Genomic DNA, 22130 nt, shown 5'->3' with positions numbered 1-22130 from the left:
AAATATTTAAACAAAAATACTTTAGTTTCTAATTTCAGGAGGTGCAACAGACCAAAAAAGTTCCCTACAGTCATAATCTGCCAAGACAATTTAAATATTCATTAAAATGTCTAGAAAAAGTAATGAACCATGCAAGCGACAAGATTTGTTTTTGTGCAGAACTGTATTCTTAACATCCTCAAAATAAGATTTTTAAAACTTGCTGCAAGCTACTCAGAGTAAAACTCAAAGAATGTATCTAGTACGTTATCAGTATGAACCTCACTACAGTAAATGTAACAAGTTATTTCTTTTCAGCCATATTTAATCTAACAAAACATCTACTGCACACGACATGCAAATATTGTTATATAATGTTAATTGAATATTAAATGTGTTGGTTACACATGTGCGTGTGTGATAAAGGTCCAGACACTGTTGACAGCTCATCAAAGATCAAAAGGAACTCTCTGAGCACAGCCTTCCTGGAAACACAACATGGACAAGTATTCACACACGCACACACTCCTATACTGACCTGAGACCTGCATCCATGTCTGATTGCCATGGGCAACATCACAGCAAAAGTTACTGATAGAGCCATTAGTCATGGTGAGTACTTCAACATCACCGGCCCTATGAGCCAAATGTTCTTTATGTGTTCAGAGGAGAACAAGGGCCCACATATTGGCCTAAACGATATACTGCGAAAAACTAATAGATATCACCAGGTTGAAAAAGAAAAAAAAAGTTCCTAAAAAGTTGTTTAGCCCTCTGGTATTGTTCATTTGGGAGTAACACTTGTGGTGTTCACGGTCAAATGTGACCGAACATCTGAAATGTAACTTTTTTTATTTTCAGTCAAATCAATGTAATTTATTTTTGTTCAATAATTATTTTTATTTTTTATTTTGAGAGAATTGTATGCAATAATTATGATAATTTTTTCCGCATTGAAAAATCCATTATCCAGATTAGTGTTATCTGGTGGGAGTAAATAAAGATAAACTTGTGTAATGCTGTGGTGTAACCACTAGATTCCTATATAGCTCTATATAAAGATGCTTATTAACTCTCTAAGTGTTTTTAGACATGAATACTTATTTTTATTAAGTTGTGGATTTGGATATTTGACATTCTTAAAGACCACTTTTGTCAAGGTTTATATATTTTTTTGTTTGAAATGTTGATTTGAAGAGTCAGTTTTTACATTCATTTTACTACAGTCAAACCTGAACACAGAGAAACACATTTTTCTACACATAACATCAAAATTCAATAATTGTTTTTACAAAAATTAACAGAAATGCTTTATCTGATTTCAACCTCCTATTTATTTGTATTTGGGTATTTGGAAGGTGTCAACGACTGCCTCAAAAGTCACCAAGTTTCATACCATTCCAATGAAAGAAAAAAAACTTTAGGCACTATCTAATTAAATAGATTTTATAATTTTGTGTTTGAACTTACATTCTTGCGGTAGCTGTTTTTTTCTATGGCATCGCTGTTGAAGAGTAATTAGTGAAGTGGATTTACTTAATGTAGAGTTAACTAAAATTATCATGAGCATATAGAGATCATGAGATAATGTTTGAAGCGGATGTCCTAACAGAAGTAGACCTAGAAGATTTTAAAATGAGTGGTTCATTCAAAAACCAATAGGATCTTACCTTCATGCTGTGGAAAAACAAACCGAAAGAGACACAACACAACGAATGCAGCGCTAAAAAAGGGGTTGTGTGACATGCGCTGTTCTACAACCTGACTACATAAACATCATTTTAAGATATTGGAGGATATTTTTGGGGATATTTAATTTAATTTTATCAATCAATAAATTCCACTAGAAACAAACCTTGTTGTATTATTTTAATTTACTGTGAAGCTGCTTTGATACAATATGTATTGTGAAAAGCGCTATACAAATATATTGTAGGTGCTTGCAATTTGAATGTGAATGATGGCTTCTAAGATACTGTACCTTTTCTCTTCAGCAGCATCATATCCATTCCTCTCTGAAAAGACAACCCCATAATGCATTGCGATGGGCTGAAAAGACTTTAGATGGCAAACAAAATGATTTTTTTTATTATAAACTATTAAAAGTTAGACCATTTTACCATTTTCAGTAGTGTGTGATGCTAACTACATGCCAACTCCAAGCTCTGTTGAAATCAATTGTGAGTTGAGTCTCCAGCACTTTGCTCTAGGAATGCTATTTGTATGACGCATGGATTTGCTGGCAATCTAGCGTACCAAATCATTCAAAATACTACCTAGTGAGCTGCCTTACAGTCTACATAGTTGGCTTTTAAGTTGTTTGGAAACAGAGCCCCTGGTTACTGCTTTTTCTTTGGCGTCCACTTGTGTCAGACCTTTTAAGGACTCATAAATAATCAACGGGGACCAGTTAGCAGATACCATGAAGATAACTGCTATCATCTGCCTATTTTAGTTTAAGATCCAAAATAGCTGCCATCACTTTTGTAAACAAACAGTATCATCAGTATTGGAAACATTTTATTTCTATCCTATACTGGTAAAAGACATTTACCATACACTACAATTCAAAGGTTTTGGGGCAGTAAGATTTAAAAAAAAATAATATATATATACACATATATTAATTTAATTCAGCAAGGATGCATTAATCGGATAAAAAAAAATGACAGTAAAGAGGACATTTATAATGTTGAACCATTGAAATGTTTCTTGAGCAGCAAATCAGCATATTAGAATGATTTCTGAAGGATCATGTGACACTGTGGACTGGAGTAAGGTTGTTGAAAATCCAGCTTTTCCATATATATATTTAAAATAAATATCATAATAGAAAACAAATATATATATATTGTATACCAAATAATATATGTCAAAATTATCAAACAAAAGCAGCATTGGTAACCATAAGAGACTTTTTCAAAAACATACATTTTTTGAATGGTATATAATTTTAACTCAATTCAAACCGATTACAAAGTTACAAACATGACTGACAAAATCACGGACTAGGCAACTATCACATTTTAATTGATCTATTTAGCAGACACTTATCCAAAGCAGCTTACAACTGAGGAACATAAGCAATTTGTCATAAGAGCCAACAATATTCATAGCGCGCAATGCCAAGTTTAAAGTATATAGATTAGCACATGCACGTATCCGCTATCTGTGGCGTATTTTTAAAAGTGGCCTTCAGAAGGAACCCATCCTATCACGTACGGCGGCAATCTGAAAAGAACGTAATCTGCCGACGCTATCAAGAGTAGGAAGAGTGCCGTCTCTCCTGCGGTTTGTAAATGGACTCTAAAGACAAGCGACAGCACCACGTGACCAATGTGAAGTGGCCGGCACGGTCCCAAGCGGAGGCCTTATCTCTGAAGGAGAAAGGGATGGCTGGGAGCAGTGATGGCACCTTCGCTCTCTGGCCAGAGCTGTAACATGAAAACACCCGTCCTTGCTGGCAACAGAGCTAAAGTGGATCTATTTCAGGTGCTGTACTTCAGGAGGCCGGTGCGTAGAGACATGACAGAATGGACACTGCTCAAGCGGCTGCTGGACGCCGTGCACCAGCACTCCACCATGATCGGACGCCTCTGGCTCACGGTCATGGTGATCTTCCGCCTGCTCATCGTGGCTGTGGCGACTGAGGACGTTTATACGGACGAGCAGGAGATGTTCGTCTGCAACACCCTTCAACCGGGGTGTCCCAACGTCTGCTACGACGCCTTCGCCCCCATCTCCCAGCCTCGATTCTGGGTCTTCCAGATCATCACGGTGTCGACGCCTTCTCTTTGCTTCATCATCTACACCTGGCACAACTTATCCAAGCATCCAGAGGGCGAGCAGGCGAGGGAAGCGTACGGTCGCAGTTGCGATTCGGATAGCTGCTCCATCAAGTCGCACAAGCACTTGGGTCACAGTCTTGCTGATGTTCTCGAAGGCATCGCCAACCAGAGCGGGCAGAAAAGCTCACAGGCGCAGCGGGAGACCGGCGCCCCATCCAAGATCTCCCCGGGAGTCCTTTCAAAGTACTACGTCTTCCACGTGTGCTTCCGTGCCATTCTCGAGGTCGCTTTCGTTGTGGCGCAGTGGCTCCTCTTCGGTTTCAACGTTCCCGCTCACTTCGTGTGCACGGCGAGTCCTTGCACGCAGAGGGTCGACTGCTACGTCTCCCGTCCCACTGAGAAAACCATCTTCTTGATCTTCATGTTTTGCGTAGGTGTTTTCTGCATCTTCCTCAACTTCTTAGAGCTCAATCATCTGGGCTGGAAAATGATCAAGAAGTCAATGCTCATCAAGGACAGCTCCTGGAGGGGTTACGGCACTATAAACCAAGACTCGCAGTCCATAGCCTCTCTAACTTTCAGAGACGTGACCAGCACCACTTCGCTTCCTACCCTAGATCTAGTGGTGGACCACCAGCCTGACTGGACCTGTGTTGGGAACTGCTCGACGAAGAAAGACAAGGACACCTACAGAGGAACACAATTGCTCAAGGGTAAATCGCAGCCAAACAAAGAAAGAAAATCAAAACAAAGGAGCACTGAGGTTTGGATATAAACTCAATTACGGACAATTCGGAAAGTCTTAAGTTTGATTACAAAATGATAGATTTTTGAAGGCAGCTGCTGCTTGTTTGTTTGGATGAGCTTAAAAAGACAAAGAAATAAACTATACAATGTACAATCAGCCATGACATGTAATCAATATTTCCACGTCATTTATTTATGCAATATACAGTGTGTAATAATATATTCATTTACAACATCTATAAACAACTTTGTGTATAAATTACGCCAGAGAGCAAAAAAGAAAACAACTCACAAGCCTTTCCTTTCACTCAGTGATGTAGTGATGAACGTTCGAGAAGAAATTTCATAAGAACACTGTAAAATTGGTTTAGGAGTAAGTAATAGTGTTTGGAAGTAAAGAGCTATTCTACATCGTAAGTTTGAGATCGGGATGATTCGGGTGCCACATCTTCCTTTGATTCAAGCAATTTCATATTGTTTTCACAAACATCTTCAGAAAGTAGTCAGGTAGTTTTTTGTGCAGGGTCTATTTCTGTATTTTTTTCAGTATTTTGTGCTGAGACAATTATACGCCACCGTTCAAAAGTTTGGGTCGTTTCTTTTAATGATTTTTTTTATGAGAAATACACAAACCATAAAATTGTAAAATATTACTACAATTTAAAATAGCTGTTTCCTATTTGAATATATTTTAAAATGTAATTTATTCCTGTGATGGTAAAACTGAATTATCAGCATTATTACTACAGTGTCACATGATCCTTCAGAAATCATTCTAATATGCTGATTTGCTGCTCAATAATATTTTCTTATTATTATCAATGTTGCAGTTGTGCTAATTACTAATTTTGTGGAAGTTTTTTTTCGTGATCAATAGAAAGTTATAAAAAAAATATAGAAATCTTTTGCAACATTATAAATGTCTTTACCGTCTTTCTGAGCAATTTAATTTTCCTTGCTGAATAAAAATATTATCATACATTTTTTTCTTTAAAAAAAAGAACCGTCCCCAAACTTTTGAACGGTCATGTAAGTAGGTTGACTTCCTGAGGATTGTAAACACTGTGGCACTTTCAAAATAGTGCTCAATTTGGTTTAAGTGGTCTGTAAAATGAACTTTTGGTCGATTTGAACACGTTTTTCCAAACAATGGAAGATAGGTGTTTGATAAGAATTTCTGAAACATGGGACAAGTAAAAATATTTAAACAATATCTATATAAATGTTTTAAATTCCAAGCTCGATCCTTTTTTTTGTCAATGTTTGCGGCACTGCTTTTCAGTAACTGTGCGTCCCCACTGCTAAATATGCAGCAAAAGAAGTGATATTTTCCTGATAACTTGCAGTATGAATTGAATGTGAAGAGATAAAACATGGCACAAAAAACTTTCAATTAAGTTATCTCTGTGGGCTGAACAAAAAAGCTAGGTAAAGTAAACCAGTGTATGAACAAATGACTTTTTTAGCTGGTCCTTTTGATGAATCATTAAAACGACATTGGGCCTGCTGTTTAAAAAATAAAAATAATAATTTTGTAATCTAACAAGTTGGAATGTTCAAGCATTTATAGCAGAGAGAATTTCTTTCACATGCATAGTATAATTGAAATATATCCAAATTAACTAGAATCAAATTAAATCAAATCAAGAGCTTGAGAATGTGATTTGAATCGAATCAGGAAATATTTTTTATCCAGGCCTATTTGAAAATATTTAGTGGTATTTGCTAAGGGAAGCATCACTATTATTACGGCTCATGATTTTGAGGGTTCGGGATTGCAACCTGTAACCCTAAGAATTAAACTTAGCCTTGTAACTGGTCATGAAATGATCACTGACATTTATTTTTATTTTTTTATGCAAAAATATAGTACTTTTGTCAACTCAGGTTTTGTGCTGTTAGTGGCACAGAAATTCCACATTGCAGCTTTCAGCATAATTTGTTTCTTCAACTTTTACTTTTTTTCCCTTTTTGCTCTCTGACCAGAAAAAGATACAATAGGGAATGACAAGTCAAAAAGTTATTGGTCTGAGATGATTACAACATTTGCGACAGTTGATGGCAGTATCTGGCCAATACAGAAACAAAAACAGTCATTCAAAGTTCCATTTCATGCACAAGAAACATACTGTTCAGAGTAACAAAAATAATGTTTGACATTAATAGAATACAGTCTAATTTTGGTGGACAAACACAGAGACAAATTTTGTAATTTCAAGCAAAACTGGTCTGAATTCGAAAGATGTCCAATTTAGTTTATAAGCACAGGACGGTTTAACTAGGGCGAGAATGTTTGATTAACATCTGCAAATTTTAAAATGTCATTCAGAGTACGACATAGGTCAAACAAACCACATAGGCGAGCAAAAAGTTCTTGTTACATACAGTACAAAGTTATGATCCATATCAATATATATTTATATATATATATTTTTTAGCACTCCATAAGATAAGACTGATAAAATTTTGTATTCATCGGCATGGCAGAAAGAGATACAGTAGAAAGTGCAATGTCCTAAAACCGAAAAACACAACACAAAAAATAAAATGTGCACATCAATGGGTGTGTTATTCTAAAGCTTTAGTGCAATACAGCCACTGTTCAAAAAAGCACTGGAAGGCGCGAGAGAGCAAAACCCATTAAAACACCCGCGATGCTTACTATGATACCCAAGATCACAATAAGTCTGTAAACGGAGACAGGAAGAGAGTAAGAGTAAGACATTCATAAGAGTAGCAGTCAAGATGGTCACAGTTTTTAGAAAAATTGTGTTTCAAAAAACACATAAGACCACTGCAGGCAGGTAAACCCCATATCAGAGCCAAAAAAAACCAAAAAACATACGGAGACAGCAAAATACAAATCCACCCCCATTGGATGCAACACATTTCCAAATGAACAAGGTGAATGCTGCGTTGAAGCTGAAATAAAACATGTGCATTGAAATGACACTGCAAAAAAAAAATTCAGTATTTCCAATAATCGTAATCGTTTTCCAATAACCATCCAGCTAAACATCCTAAAATCTAAATCTGAAGAAACAAAATTGTGTAATAAAAGACTTACAAGCATATATATGTATATATGCATGTGTGGGCTGTTAAGCTATTACAATTTTTATCTAATTAATTACATGATGTGCCAATTAATTAATCGAATTACTCGCAAATTAATTGCACATCAATTTTGGTAAATCAATTCAAGACAAAAACCCATGCAGGGGCTTTTTTTTTTTTTTTTTGCCTTATATCTTGAATTTTAGCTGCATTCTAATCGGCTTCATCACATGGTCAGTTGGTGCCCTGCATCATGTTCTTTCTAAACTGCATGAAATGTAAAGCCCTGTTTACATCTGGTATTAAGAAGCGGCTATCAGAGCAGAAACGAAAGCTGCTGCTCTCCGTGTGTTTTTCGTTTATCTCCTTTCGAGGTCATATGTAAATTCCGTGAGCTTATTTCGCCCATTAGATCGAAAGATCTGAAAAAAAAAAAAGGCCATTCATTTACCCGCCCATAGACCCTCCCCTCAAAGAAATCAGGACAGAAGTGGTTGAAAGTGGACAAAAGAGACAGATTAAAACACTAAACAGGAATTTGTCTTCCTCGTCTACTTGTGATCCGATCAACCAAACGCATCTTAATAGCGGGTGAAAACAGGGCATGTTTAGATAAATACTGATTAAAATGTTTTCGCAGTGTAAAAATCTAGATGTTGCACCATGACGCCTGAATAACGTAATAAGTTAAATACTGAAATGTGAAAGCTTCAAAATTGTCTGTGGTAAAAAGCAAGGCTTTCATTGGTGAGAATGCAGCAGAGGATGTTGGGTGCGTGGACGGTTGAGACAGTCTAGTTTGGCTGTGTGGTCGGTGACCACTGGTTGTTGGCTCGGCTCATTGAGGAAGGGGCACTAGGACCTCTACGTAGTTTATGGGGAAGAAGCCCGATTCACCATTAATCATGCCTTCATACCAGTTCTCATCAATCTGATTGGTGAGGATGATGATGTCGCCCTCTTTGAAACCCAGCTCACCCTCGTTCTCCGGATCAAAGTCGTAGAGCGATCGACAACAGGGCTGGTCCATGTGTGATTCTATCTCTGTAATGAGGAAAATACAACCATGTCACAGATTTCAACATTTGTTAAAAGATTAGTTCACCCATAAATTAAAATAGTCATTATTTACTTATTATACATGTTGTTCCAAACCCATATGGTGTTCTATTTTCCATTGGAATCATTTTATGTTCATCCTACAACGTTCATAGTGACCATTGCTGTCAAACCAGTGTTTTTTTAGTACCATTGATAAGCTATTATAGATTTTGTAAATATTTTGAATGATATTTTATTCTTATTTTTTCTGTTTTCAGTAATTTTGCAGGCTTTTTATGTTTTAATGTCTATATGCTTTTTATTAGGTTTATTTTTCATTTGAGTTAATTTAGTTTTAGTTATTTTAGTACTTCAACATTAAGTGAAAATGAGAAATGTTGCTGAAATAATTTTTTTTTTTTTTTGTTAAAGGTGCTGCGTGTAATTTTTTGACTGTACAAAAAGCATAAAAATACCAAAATATGTTTGTAGAGATTTAGGAAACATGCTAAGTTTCAAATACTTGTTTCTCTGAAAAACAATGCTACCGCCAGTTATTTGGACTGCAGTACCCATTTCAACCACTAGCTATCAATATTACATACTGCACCTTTAAAGGGTTTGCCCACCCAAAAATGAAACTTCTGTCATTAATTACTCACCCTCACGTAGTTCCAAACCTGTGAGCCTTTCGTTCATCTTCGAAACACAAATGAAGATCTTTTTGATGAAATCTGAGAGCTTTCTGTCCCTCGTTTTCTCGGTTTACTACCTTTCTAGGGCTTGAAAATGGTAGCTGCATAGGCTAACAACCACTTTCAAGCCCTAGAAATGTAGTAATTGCATCAGATTTCATCAAAAAGATCTTCATATGTCTACTTTAGATGAACGAAAGTCTTGCGGGTTTGAAATCAAATGAGGGTGAGTAATTAATAACAAAAATTTCATTTTTGGGTGAACTAACCCTATGTTGTTTATTTTATTTCAAGTAATGAAAATGGTTTTCATAGATTCAGTTTACAACAATAACCTGTCAAACTTCAAAAAAGCACCATAAAAGTCTCATGTGTTGTATTTATGTGTTATATTCTAAGTCATATTATAGCTTTGTGTGAGAGATCAAAAGATATGTTCTCATTACATTTAATGTTCATTCGTATTCAGTCTATTCTTCATAAAAGCTATCAAATATAATTCAATTATAATGCACAAAAATGCATAATAATGCACATATATAGTTCATTAACTTGTAAATAGTGAAAAAGATGCATGGATGGTTGCATGGTTTTCATAATGAAAGATGCATGGTTTTCATGTTTTTTTTTTGGTCACTTAAAAGAAATGTTGTTAAAAAATTCTTCAGAAATTCTTTTTTTTGTTTTCCAAAGAACAAACAAAAGTCATTTAGGTCTTGAATCACATGAGGATGAGAAAATTGGGTTTAAAATGAAATATTTAACACCACTGGGCTGCTTCCAAACAGCCAGAACAACTCATTTTAAAATCGGACCAGGTTATTGAGAGGAAAGTAACAGCAAATCATGGAATAATGTAGTTTGAGAGTTGACGTGTGGGTAGATGAGATGAGTAGGTTCACATGAAATCTGTGACTGCAGTTATCCAACAAAAGCTCCACATATTTCTGCAGAATTCAAATAGCCATTACTGACAAAATGCTACACATCTCCTGCTTTTTATAGGGCTGGGTACTGCCAACAACCTCACATTCATTGAAGTGTCTAGGCATGATCCTACAATACTCACGTTTGCAATTACCATTGGTGCTTTCAGGCCATGATACATTGGGTACTGTGGGTGATGTGTGTGTGAACTGATCAACTGAGAGCAAAAACACATGAGATCAAACATGAGAGACAGACACATACACACAAACACAGTTGATGAACATGACCACAAAAAACAACCATGTGTTCTATGAATTATGTATGGGAATTTTAAAGTTGTCTGGTTTTAATTCTGATTGTTTTACTTTGCTTACTTTCACCACCCCTTTGTTTTGATCCCTTTCAAGTTTTAAATCATATATTTATATACGTATACCCAATACTTCTAGTTTTAAAGTCTCTTCAAGTCTGATTACATGCATCATCATGATGCAACTGAAATATAATAGTCCTACTAATAAAACATTTCTATGATAAACATTACCACCTACTTTTTCCATTTACAGAGTGGATGACCTGGATATCTGAAAAGAATATGAAGGAATTATGTAAGACAACATGATGGTGGTGATAAATGTGAGCAACACACAATGAAAGCCAATCATGATCCTCTTGATTTTAAATTACTTTAAATTACTAAGAAATAACGACAGCCAGAATAAAAATTAAATAAAACAAATCACAAAATGAAACAGGTGAATAGAAAACCAAAAAATGGACTGTATAACACTGTAATTCTATTAAGACCATTAATGCAGAATATGTGATTTTTCCACTAGTGATTGGCTGGTAAACCAAGAACTATGATTAATAAATGTATCACTAATAATAATAATCAAAGTACAGTATGTATATATATATATATATATATATATACTGTACTTTGATTATTTTATTAATATTATCCAAAATTTGACCACATTTAAAAATGTAAATGTCTATTTAAACCTAGACGATACGTGAATGTTTTAGGATTTAAAAAATATTTTAACAAATAAATGTTATGAGAAAATACAACATATAAAATAAATATTCTGTACTTTTTCTGGGACGGATTTTCTTGCTTAGATTGAAGCACATAAGAAGCTCTCCTCTTGAGAGCTGTCAAGATGTTTTCTCGTTGATACCTGTGGTTTTGACAGATGAGGTGTGGGAAAGTCCATTGTGCTGTGTGTTCTCGACGGTCTCCAAACTGGACACGATTGACTTTGGCTTGAACTCTTTTTTGGGCCGACTGCTTGCGGTAGATATCCTGCAAGAGCAGATGCCAATATGTGTGCATAAACTCAATTGTATATTAGCAAGACACCTTTTTATTTTGAACACTTTGATAACATCACAATTTTTTTTGTCTGGTTTCTAAAGCAAGTGAAATCAAAATCACCAACAAAGTCTGAATAGTGGAACAAAACAGGCTACAAAAAAAGAAAAGAAAGAGAGATTAATCTTTTTCCGTTTTCTCACAAAATGAGTTTTCCTTGCTGACCAATGAAAATTGACCAACAGCACATACCGTTACTGTCATACTAGATACATGTAATATTGACTGGGAATATAGCTGACTTTCAGCTCCATCTACTGAATTGCCAGCATGTGCAGTTGAAGATATACCTGTTCTGTATTTTGCTGTTGAGTTCCTCCAGGATCTCCAAGGACTGTCGATGGTAATCCAGAGCTGCCTCAATCAGAGCCGATAACTGACTCACTTGCTCCACCTACAGGCGAGTGAAAGACACGACGTTTACAGAGGTTAACCCCAGAACAGAAACTTAAAGTCCCCCTGTGGTGAAAATCAAGCTTTTAATGTTGTTTATATGTTATGTTGTTTTTAATATGCTTTAAGACGAACCATGTGCAAATTCAGAATCAGCACCATTGCTGAGTATTTTCTCCTTAAAACTGCAGTGAACCAAAAACAGTTTCATAATCGCGGTTTGAAATCGCTGGGGTTTCTGACGTCACAAACTACCTTGTAACCAATCACGTCAACATGTGACCATCAACGAGCGGATCCCTGAGCTGATGTGAGTGAGTGGAGGCAGGGCTAATTTGCATATTCATAGAACTGCATATACTAAATACTAAAGGGTGTAGTTACAAGCTATTTTAAGGCATGAAGACAATTTTTTTCAAGGAAAAAACTTTGAAATATGTAATTTTGGTGATCAAAGATGAGTTTTATGGGTTAAAATTATTGACTACAGGCTACTGTTAGTTAATACATTAATGTAAAAACCTCACTGTAAGTGTCATCAAAATAAAATGTTCTCAACAGTAATTATTCCCTTACATCATTCTCCAAAAAGTTAAACATGCTCCTCTCAGCAAGGTCTTTGGATTCCTCAAACTTCTCCACAGCCTGTTTGATCTCCTCATCAGGAATCTTGCCCTGGCGTTTCTTCTTATAGTCAAAGTCTAGCCGTCGTCCCTCCAGTTTCTTCAAATGATGCTATCAGGGAAATCACACAACATGCTTTCATTAAGTAATAGGCCAAGAAGGCAAAATTATTGGCCGATGCTTATTATCTCAAAATGATCAAACACTGATCAATTAATCGGCCTAGTCAATATAGCTGTATTTCACTTTTCAACTTAAACAAAAACTGCAAATGCACAAACTGCTTGATGTTAAACCATAAAGACAAACTTCATTCTGTAAATGAGTGTCTACTAATAGGGGGAATCAGGGAAATAAAATGAGTAGTATTTGCTTGGTCAAAATAACGGCCACCATAAGGGGGTGACGTGCTCCAAGTAAGCAGCTTTTTCTAGGCCACTGATATGCCTGGATTCTTCATCTCATGTGAGTTTAAACCTCATTTCAAAAGACTTTTAAGTATAAAATACTTTTAAATGCAAAATCCTATTGCACTTTTAATAATTCTTTAAAATGAAATGATAATAAACAGCAAAATTATATCGTACCACAATCTCTTTGAGGTCTTTGTCTTGTAGAGTCTGAAGTGGGTCAATGAAGTTCTGTTTCACGTTGATATCGAGGGCGTCTTTAATATCGGCCATCTGTTTCATGGCTTCACCAATGTCCACCAGCGCAGCCCCTGAGAAGATGATGTAGACCCACTGAAGCAATGATTTACTTCCATAAAAAAGATAAAAAATAATCAAGGATTTAACTGTGATTTAAAAATAGGTAACACAAGCAAGTTTTTGGAAATATATATAATTACTATATATACACACACACATATATACATATATATATATATATATATATAGTCGCTGTCGAGCGGAAACCTTCATGTGATTAACTCTGCTAATAAATGTTTTTTCCCCCCTTTAATGAAGAAATTGTGCATCTAACCTGATTGAAATGGAGACTGAAGATAAACCAGTTAGGGAAAGTGCAAGTGCAACCCTCTTTTTGCTGTTGTTCATTCTTATGATTGTAAATTCGATAGTTACTTAGTGCTAATTGTTTTTCATTGATTTATATTTAGGGGTGTGTTTCCTTTATTTTGAACTGGATACAATTCAAGCTTTGAACACTACTCAAGCTAAATGGCCGTTCCTAAAAGTATTTTCAACACACCGAGGGAGTTTTGAATTTGTAAACGAGTTGTATTTTTTGTGCTTATTCGATATGTTTGGAATTGTTGTCTCTATTTGATATGTTTGGATTTATTGGACTGGTGGAATCTGCGTATGGGTATTATGAATTTAGTATTGGACGTCATCAAGAACATGTGAATACATGTTGTTTATATGAAACATGATATGATAGGGATCATATAAATTAATATAGACATTTATTAGATTCCTTTGGGATGGTTTAATTTATGAATAATTAAAAAAAATTCTGGATAATATACAAGACTTACACCCCTTTAGTACACAGTAAATCGTCACACCTCGTATCTCCATATTTCCCTGCCTTACCTCTATTCAAGTGTAAATAAAGAACTGTTTGAATAAGTAGTGTTTTCTTGATGGATGGATGGATGGATATGCTTCAAATTAATGTAGCAGAATCCATGCAACACTAAAACCAATTTTATAACACAAATAGATCTGCCTTAATTCTGACTGGATGAGCCACATTGGAAGTCATTGTAAAATAATTGGTATTTGCACATTTGTATCTGGCATCAACAAAGCACCACAAGGTGTCAGACTCGTGTTTAAATGTTATAAGGAAGGACAGCCCTATTACAGGAAACACGTTTCACAACGCACAATGTGCAAGTTTGTGTGACTCAAGGAGGGAGGGAGAGAGAGAGAGAGAGAGAGAGAGAGAGAGAGAGAGAGAGAGAGAGAGAGAGAGAGAGAGAGAGAGAGAGAGATCGATTAGCATTCCATCACATTGCAGCTGGATTTCTGCAACTGTTGGCCTGTGGTTCATGTCTGTGCATGTGTGTGCGTGACTGTTGGTATGTGCAGACGTTACCGAAAGTGGACTCCTCCCCCAGTTCCCGTCCATATCGCAGCATGCAGTCTCCTAATAGGCCTTCGGTTTGAGGATAACCCGTCGTCTTTACCTGCCCTCTGATTTTAGACACGGTGTTGAGCATTCCCAGTTTGGCTCTTGATGCTGTGCAGATATATATATGACATACACTCATGATCAAACCATAAATCATCATAACACTGCACTCTAAACATGAGTCATTGAACCAAGTTACAGTAATTTAGTAGCAGCAGGGAATCAGTGCCTACTCACAAAATAAATAAATAAAAATTATGCATGTAAAAAGAAAACAGAGACAATACAATTTACAGATAAAACAGTGTAAACCACTTTTTGAATTATAAATGATTTTTTTTATATACACTTTTTTAATATAAATTAATATTGTGGAACAGTGATGACGTTTTAGAGGGAGGTGAGTTGTAAGTTCTCATTGAGTGAGATCATCATTTTAATGAGAAAATATGTAACGATATTCAACAATATTATTGATTTGACTGCACTGTCTGACATTATTGGATGAGAACTGAAATGAACTGGACGATGACATCACTGTTTTCTGCAGAACTTCTTTATAGATGCAATGAACTATTTTAATAATTGATGACCTTTACAACGGAACTGAATCAATACTGAACTGACTGAATAGCAGAAATGATCAGTATTTTCCTGTGTATCACTGTAAAGCTGCTTTCAAACCATCTGTATTGTATAAAGCAAGTGCTATATAAAATAAAAGTGACTTGACAATCAGGTCCACAAATCAGTCAGAATGGTGGAAATGGATGGATTACATTAGTTAACAATTCAACCACTCACCATTGTAGATTACATTTAAATCGAAATGCACTAAAAATCTGAGTTTGGTTAAACTGAAGGTCTGCAGCCATCGATTTGATGACTGATTTTTTTTTGATGACTGTTCTATTGTAGTCATTTTTGAAGAAAATGAAAAACACACACTACCGTTCAAAAGTTTGGGGTCAGTACTATTACAGAAAGTGATAAGAAATGTTTCTTGAGCACCAAATCAGCATATTAAAATATTTTGCTGAAGGATCATGTGACACTGAAATTGGGTAATGATGCTGCAAATTCAGCTTTGCATCCCAGGAATAAATTACATTTTAAAATATATTATAATAGAAAACGTTTTTTTAAATTCTAATAATATTTCATAAATTTAATATATGCAGTAAAATATGTTTACATCAGCCTTGGTGAGCAAGAGACTTATTTCAAAAAACATTTAAAAATCTTTTGAACAGTAGTGTGAATCTGCTTAGACTTTGATGTGACTTGGTTTTAATAAACAGTATGATAGTATGAACAAGTTATTATTGCATTGGACACTTGTTGATGGTGTAAAGTAAGTGGTGTTCCAAAAGTCTTTAACTCCAAAACCATGCCTAGCCTCCTCATTTCAGAAGTAATGTAAATGACTTAATGCAATCCAGTGCAAATCGCTGTAAATAAGTCTGATTTCTGAATCGTACCTGGGTTTGGTTGAAGGTATTCTGTGGTTTTAGTCATAAGTTCAAAAACAGACTTGTTGGTGACTTCTATTTTCTGTAAAGGTGGGAAAAGCAGAAAGAGTAAATAGAGTAAAGATTAAAGATGGTAAGAGTAAATATGCTTGTAACGTGTGGAGAAGGGGCTCATTTCTGCAGTTCTCACCCGCTCCATTTCCATGAAGTCTTCATCGAGTTTTGTCCCTTCTGCACCGCTTATCTTTTCACTTAATAACTAGAAAGAGAGAGAGAAAGAGAGAGAGAGATATTAGATCAGCGACAGGAAGTTTAAGCAGGCTGAAATTACATGATGTTTTCCTGTGCACAAACTGGGGAAGGCGGAAGCCTCTATCTTTGCATATTATAGAAATGATACAAGACGTCATTGGTTAAATTTGTGTGTGTGTGTTCAAACAAGCAGTTATAAGAGATAGTATACACATTTTTTGTGGTGCACAATATTAGGGAAGCACAATATTGGATCTTTGCCGATATTCAACATGCTGAATCGGCCCAAAATACCCTGATGGTGTCCGACTAGAGACAACGGTGCGAAAAAAATGAAGCTGACCGCAGATCATGTGGTGTGTCCTAGTCTCAGCCTCAGATGTCACGCCCACGGACCGTTGGCTGAACATCTGATGCATAAGGCACACTTTTCTGGAAACACTTCAGGAGTTTTGAAGTCGTGATCTGATTGGTTGAATTCTGCAGGATGTCTGGGGAGACGTGTGTGTTGCGTTTTTTTTTTTTGGTAATCAATAAAAAAAACAAAAGAAACGCCTGGAAACAAATGCTGTGATGCCAAAACCCCTTGTGGAAGAAGAAAGCCGTTGTGTTTACAACTGTGACAATGAGCGCTTACCAGGATCAACTAAACGCTGGATTTTCAAAAGTATGTGAAGTTCGCGGCTCCACTGTTGCAGTAAACTAGCACAACGTTCTTGAATGAATAATTCATTAGATGCACGCCAGTCTTTTACTAGGGACATCGACATTATATTGTCATGCCCCTAAACATGACCCTCGTTTGAGAAGCAATTCAGCGTAAAATGATTTGCGCAAATATATAACACTTCAACGACTTCCTTCTGCACATTTCCTTCATAAATGAAATTCAACCACGGTGTCCTCAGTGACTCAGGTGCCAGGAGTCTATAGAGATGACTCATGGGCGGGGCCACTAGTTTGGAGAGACTGTTTATGATTTATGGGGATTATAAAAAAGGAGTGGGTGGACTTTTTACTATTATTGGCTGGTTGTGTACACACTGTGGACACACATCTGTGTTAAAATACCTTTTAAAAGTGAATTTTGCATAATATGTCCCCTTTAAATGGGAATGCTGTGATAGGCGTCATATAGGTAGACATAGATCAGCTGAGCGACAGCGTGACTAATGTGACCTGCCAGAACTGACGCTATACGTTTGATTTCTGTATTAGCCAGAATCTCAATGTCCCTGTATGACATTTATTATATAAATAGTCCACTGGACTGTTTGTTGAAAACTATTTAGAAACACACACAAGGCTAAAGTATGTCATTATATGTAACATTGAATGGCCACACTAAAGGAAAGGTATTATCTCAGTATAGCCTATGTATACACATAGGCTATTCTGAGATAATAGTTTTTCCTTTAGCGTGACACATCAAATGGTGCTAAACATAACAATCCAGACTAGTTAAGCAGCACTAATAATCACTAAGAGGATTAACATATCTTGCATAGTAAGACGTGAATTAGGTTAACATTTTTGCCATGTAGGTCAGTGAGCGTAGACTGAAAAATGACACAAAAAAAACTAAAAAAATTATACACGATTACAAGGATTTTTAATCTGCAATTATTGTTCAGTAGATCTGTGTATGGTGGATACTATGTACAGAATGTCGGATTTTGGAAGTAAAATAGGTAGAGAACGGCTATGCACATTGACTTTTGGGATGATTTTTGTACAAAAAAAAAAAAACCTTGCAGATATGTACAAAACAAGAAAATGCATTACTTTTACCATGCGTGCATCTGTGTCAAACCTCAAAAATCTTTGAAATCATGTCTGAAAAGTTTTGATTTTGATCTTTCACTCCAATTCATCACCTGTCTCACTATACAGAGCTTCTATAAGAATGACAAGTTGATAAGCTGCCTACTAGTTGATTTTGAAAATGTTTAATTTTTATCTATACCAATTTTCTATAGCTCAGAAATTCATCTTTTCCCTCATTGGTACACAAAGCACCAAGTGTGGCCGCATGAAGTGGCCTACATTTATACTAACACACACTTGTCAGAGTCAGAATACTGACCTACTTCAGTTTGTTTACCATACCGCTGTGAACGAGTGATGAAGGCGTGAGGTCAGAAGGTCCTTGCAAAACTGTCTCTCTTTAATGGTGACTGCAAGCAGAGGTTGTTCAAACACCCACGTGAAACGCTCACACTGTTCAGAAAGTGCTTCTAATGACAAGATTGTCATAAGCAACGTGATCAGGAGAAATTGTTGGCAAGAGTTTACTGAATCAATCACAGGGTCCTCATTGACTGAATCGGATCAGGTGGCTCACTCACTAAATTGCAGGTTCTCAAAATAAAGTATCAAAATAAATAAAGAACCGTTACTGTATAACTGTGCCCTAATTTGCATCAGATAGATAGATAGATAGATAGATAGATAGATAGATAGATAGATAGATAGATAGATAGATAGATAGATAGATAGATAGATAGGAAAAAATTTAACCGTGATTTTTACGGTAAAAAAACAGCAGCTGTGGTTTCCAGTAGTTTACCGTCAAAAATACGGTAGCAACTTTATTGGTTTTACAGACTTAACTTAAAATGTACAGTAATAAACCGTAATTCATTATCTGATATAATGTGAATTTAACGTCCTATTGAAGTATTAATATCTGTTTTGTACCATTGTAATACACCGATAACCAACAATCACAGCAGTGATGAGAGTCACATGATCAATCAAAGCTCATCACAAGCAGCTCTTCCACAAGAAATGTAATACTAATATAATAGAAGCTGCACAGTGTCATTCACACAAACATTAAACACCATCATGGTAACACACATGAAATTTTAAAAATGCAATAAACAACATTAATTTAACAACATTAAATGTAACATAAAACCCTAATGTACATAACTGATTAGAACAAACTAAGAAAACTACGGTTTTTCACTGTAAATTATACAATGAGTTGTTCTTTTTCACTTTCAAAAACTGTAAATTTAATGGTATTTTACAGTAAAATTGCATTAAAGGGTCATGAAACCCTAAACCAAAATTTCTGAGATTTTAACAGAGGTATGTGTGTTGAACACCATTGAAGGCAATGTTAGCATCTGTTAGATTTAATAGTAGGGGGAAAATGGTTAAATTTTAGTTTTTATATGCTATTTTCGTCTTCCGGGTTTAAAATCTTCATTGTGTCCACGTCACAGGCTGTGACGTGGCAGAGCACTATAGTACTTTGATGACTCATCTGTGTCTCATAATTATTAATGAGACTGAGTTTTTTATCCAATGAGAAGACACTTTCTCTTAATTATTCATGACACCACGTGTCCAAAAGTTCCAGTGCATCTTTCCCCGCGATGCTGCCCGGGATGGACTCTGACTGCGGGCGGCTGGTTGGCCATCAACCACGGACACATCTAAACTATGTGTGTGTGTAGCAACCATTCAACAGGAGAATGGTGGACTTCGGCCTTGTACACCAATGCAGGTTTCGTCTTGCGAGTGATGCGGTCCCGAGGACTTTTCTATCGCTTCAGAGGTGTGTGTGTGTGTCTAAAATGTAACCCTGACCGATTTACTTGCCTTCTGTTAAATCACTCGTTATTAAAATTTAGATATTTCGATAATACCTCAATTGTATGGAACCATAGACTGTAAAAAAAGATGGACGACGCCCCTTCGCTCTCTTCCATTGATGAGAACTGAAGCCGCCAGAGTCCCAATATGGCGCTGACATATTGGAACTTGAGTCTGCGCAGTAGCGATCTCGGGACCAGACCTGCACAGTGGTAAGCAGGAAGTAAAGCCGCGAAATCAACGCTCCGCCCTCACTCTCGCAGAATGCACTCAGGGAGAGAGGATTCTGCACACTTTTTTAAAAATTGATTGCAGTACGTCAAGAGGCTTGTTAAAATAAAGTAAATACAATCTCCTCAGTCCTCCGAAGATCCCGAAAAAATGTCCGTTGGTGCTTCAGTGACTACTTCGCTCAGAGAACCTGTCAATCACAGCTGTCAGTCATGACGTTACACCACCGCATCACGTAACTAACTAAAAAACAACTTATTTTTGAAACAGACACTTGAACTAACATCAGCGTGATAAAAACGACAGCAAATGAAAGAAACCACCTTTGGAAAAAAGATATTTGAAGTGTAATTTAATTGTTTAGTTGGTCTCACGTCCCGTTGAATAACATGGGGAGGCGGGGCTTATGACCTATACTAGGACCAGTCACCGGGGGGCGATCGAGACGTTTTGGCTTCACTTTTCAGGGCTTGTGCGGCACGCTTGTATGGAACGTATGCTTAATTTGTGCAAATTTCTATGTCACTGTACATCTTTATTATGTGGGTTTAGGGGGTGCGTAGATCTAGGATATGTAGGCTACTGAACGGTTTTTTTTAAGCGATTTTTTTATTTATTTTCAAATATATGCATTTATAGTGTATATAAACAAATATATATTTTATAATGACATAATTATACATATACATGTGCATTTATATGTTTTAAATACAATTATAAGGTGTCAGTGTATTTCATTAGACTATAACTTTGCCAGCTATAAAAAAATCTAGCATTTCCTCACGTTTTACCACAGATTTTTAGTGACAGTCGATGACAGTTTCCCCCCTCTCCCCTGCCGTGCCATACCACACCCTCTCCCCTCCCTTCTTCTCACAGCCACCACGCCCAATTAAGTTGCATTTTTCAAAAAGATTGTGAGCTAGACTTGAGCTGAAAGAGGGGGGTGTCGTGACCCTTTAAATGTCCCATTAGATCTATCATAGTTATTTACCGTATATAGTACAGAAACTTTCTGTTAACCAATTAACAGTTTTTCACTGTAGAAAATCGCTTAAACCGTTAAAATCACGATAATTTTTTACAGTGTAGATAGATAGATTGATTTCACACACACACACACACACACACACACACACACACACACACACACACACACACACACACACACACACACACCACAATTAAGCCCTATTTCTCATTTCCTCTTCATGGACAAATATTCAGTTTACTGAGGAATGAACAATGCGTTCCTCTATCTGAATAAGGAAGGAAATTGCAACAAGTCCAGACAGTGATGACACCCACTCCAGCACGCTGCACTTTCTCTTACAAACAACCACGCAATTAAATTAAGGTCAAAGACATATTCAATGCTGCAGATGTTTGTTAGAGTCAAGTCAAATGAAAAGGCTTCCGTCTATGAGGGTGAAAAGCCACAGAAAGCACAGGCTAACCAACCCCTGAAAAAAAAAAAAAAAAAAACGGCTAGCAAAGCGCTCACTAATTAGCACTGACTGACAGCAGCATCACACCGTGTGAAATGGAGGCTCAGAATAGAAAGAGTGATAATGTGTTTCAAAGCAGTAACTGCTTTACTGTGATCTGTCCAATTAGCAGCTGTACCAAACAACAGTCATATGGGCAGATGTAAAACGTGTCTTAAAGACTAACATGCTAAAGAGTGAAGGAGGAATAAGTGTGTTTATCTTAAAGGTTGTATCAGCGATTTCAGGCCCAAACACAAATGATCACATTCATCTAATCTTTCCTAACGATCCGCTAGCTGCCCGCCCCATAAGCATGCCGTCAAAAAAACGCGTCTCTG

At 36.4% G+C, this 22130-nt stretch overlaps 2 protein-coding genes across 2 annotated transcripts in view; one reads left to right on the top strand and one right to left on the bottom strand.

Annotated features, from left to right (window-relative positions):
* The first annotated feature begins 3234 nt into the window (after positions 1–3234).
* gjd6 (gap junction protein delta 6) lies at positions 3235–4781 on the top strand. The gene has a single exon (XM_084108940.1). The coding sequence runs from the start codon at positions 3388–3390 to the stop codon at positions 4540–4542; it is 1155 nt and encodes a 384-aa protein (XP_083965066.1). The 5' UTR covers positions 3235–3387; the 3' UTR covers positions 4543–4781.
* Positions 4782–7756: 2975 nt separating this feature from the next.
* sh3gl3a (SH3-domain GRB2-like 3a) overlaps positions 7757–22130 on the bottom strand; it is a 42473-nt gene continuing 28099 nt past the window's right edge. Inside the window, exons 2-11 of the mRNA XM_084108939.1 lie at positions 16401–16469; positions 16220–16292; positions 14703–14846; positions 13223–13356; positions 12588–12746; positions 11909–12012; positions 11425–11549; positions 10789–10821; positions 10377–10451; positions 7757–8615 (exon numbers count right to left, since the gene is read on the bottom strand). Of these exons, the coding sequence (XP_083965065.1) occupies positions 8410–8615; positions 10377–10451; positions 10789–10821; positions 11425–11549; positions 11909–12012; positions 12588–12746; positions 13223–13356; positions 14703–14846; positions 16220–16292; positions 16401–16469 (1122 nt within the window). The 3' untranslated portion in view covers positions 7757–8409. The remainder of the gene's footprint in view (positions 8616–10376; positions 10452–10788; positions 10822–11424; positions 11550–11908; positions 12013–12587; positions 12747–13222; positions 13357–14702; positions 14847–16219; positions 16293–16400; positions 16470–22130) is intronic.

Source organism: Abramis brama (genome assembly GCF_963993115.1).
Source record: "Abramis brama genome assembly, chromosome: 3".
NCBI classification, from domain to species: Eukaryota; Metazoa; Chordata; class Actinopteri; order Cypriniformes; family Leuciscidae; genus Abramis; species Abramis brama.
Note: the sequence above shows the minus strand (reverse complement) of the source record. Positions and strands in the feature narration are given on the sequence as shown.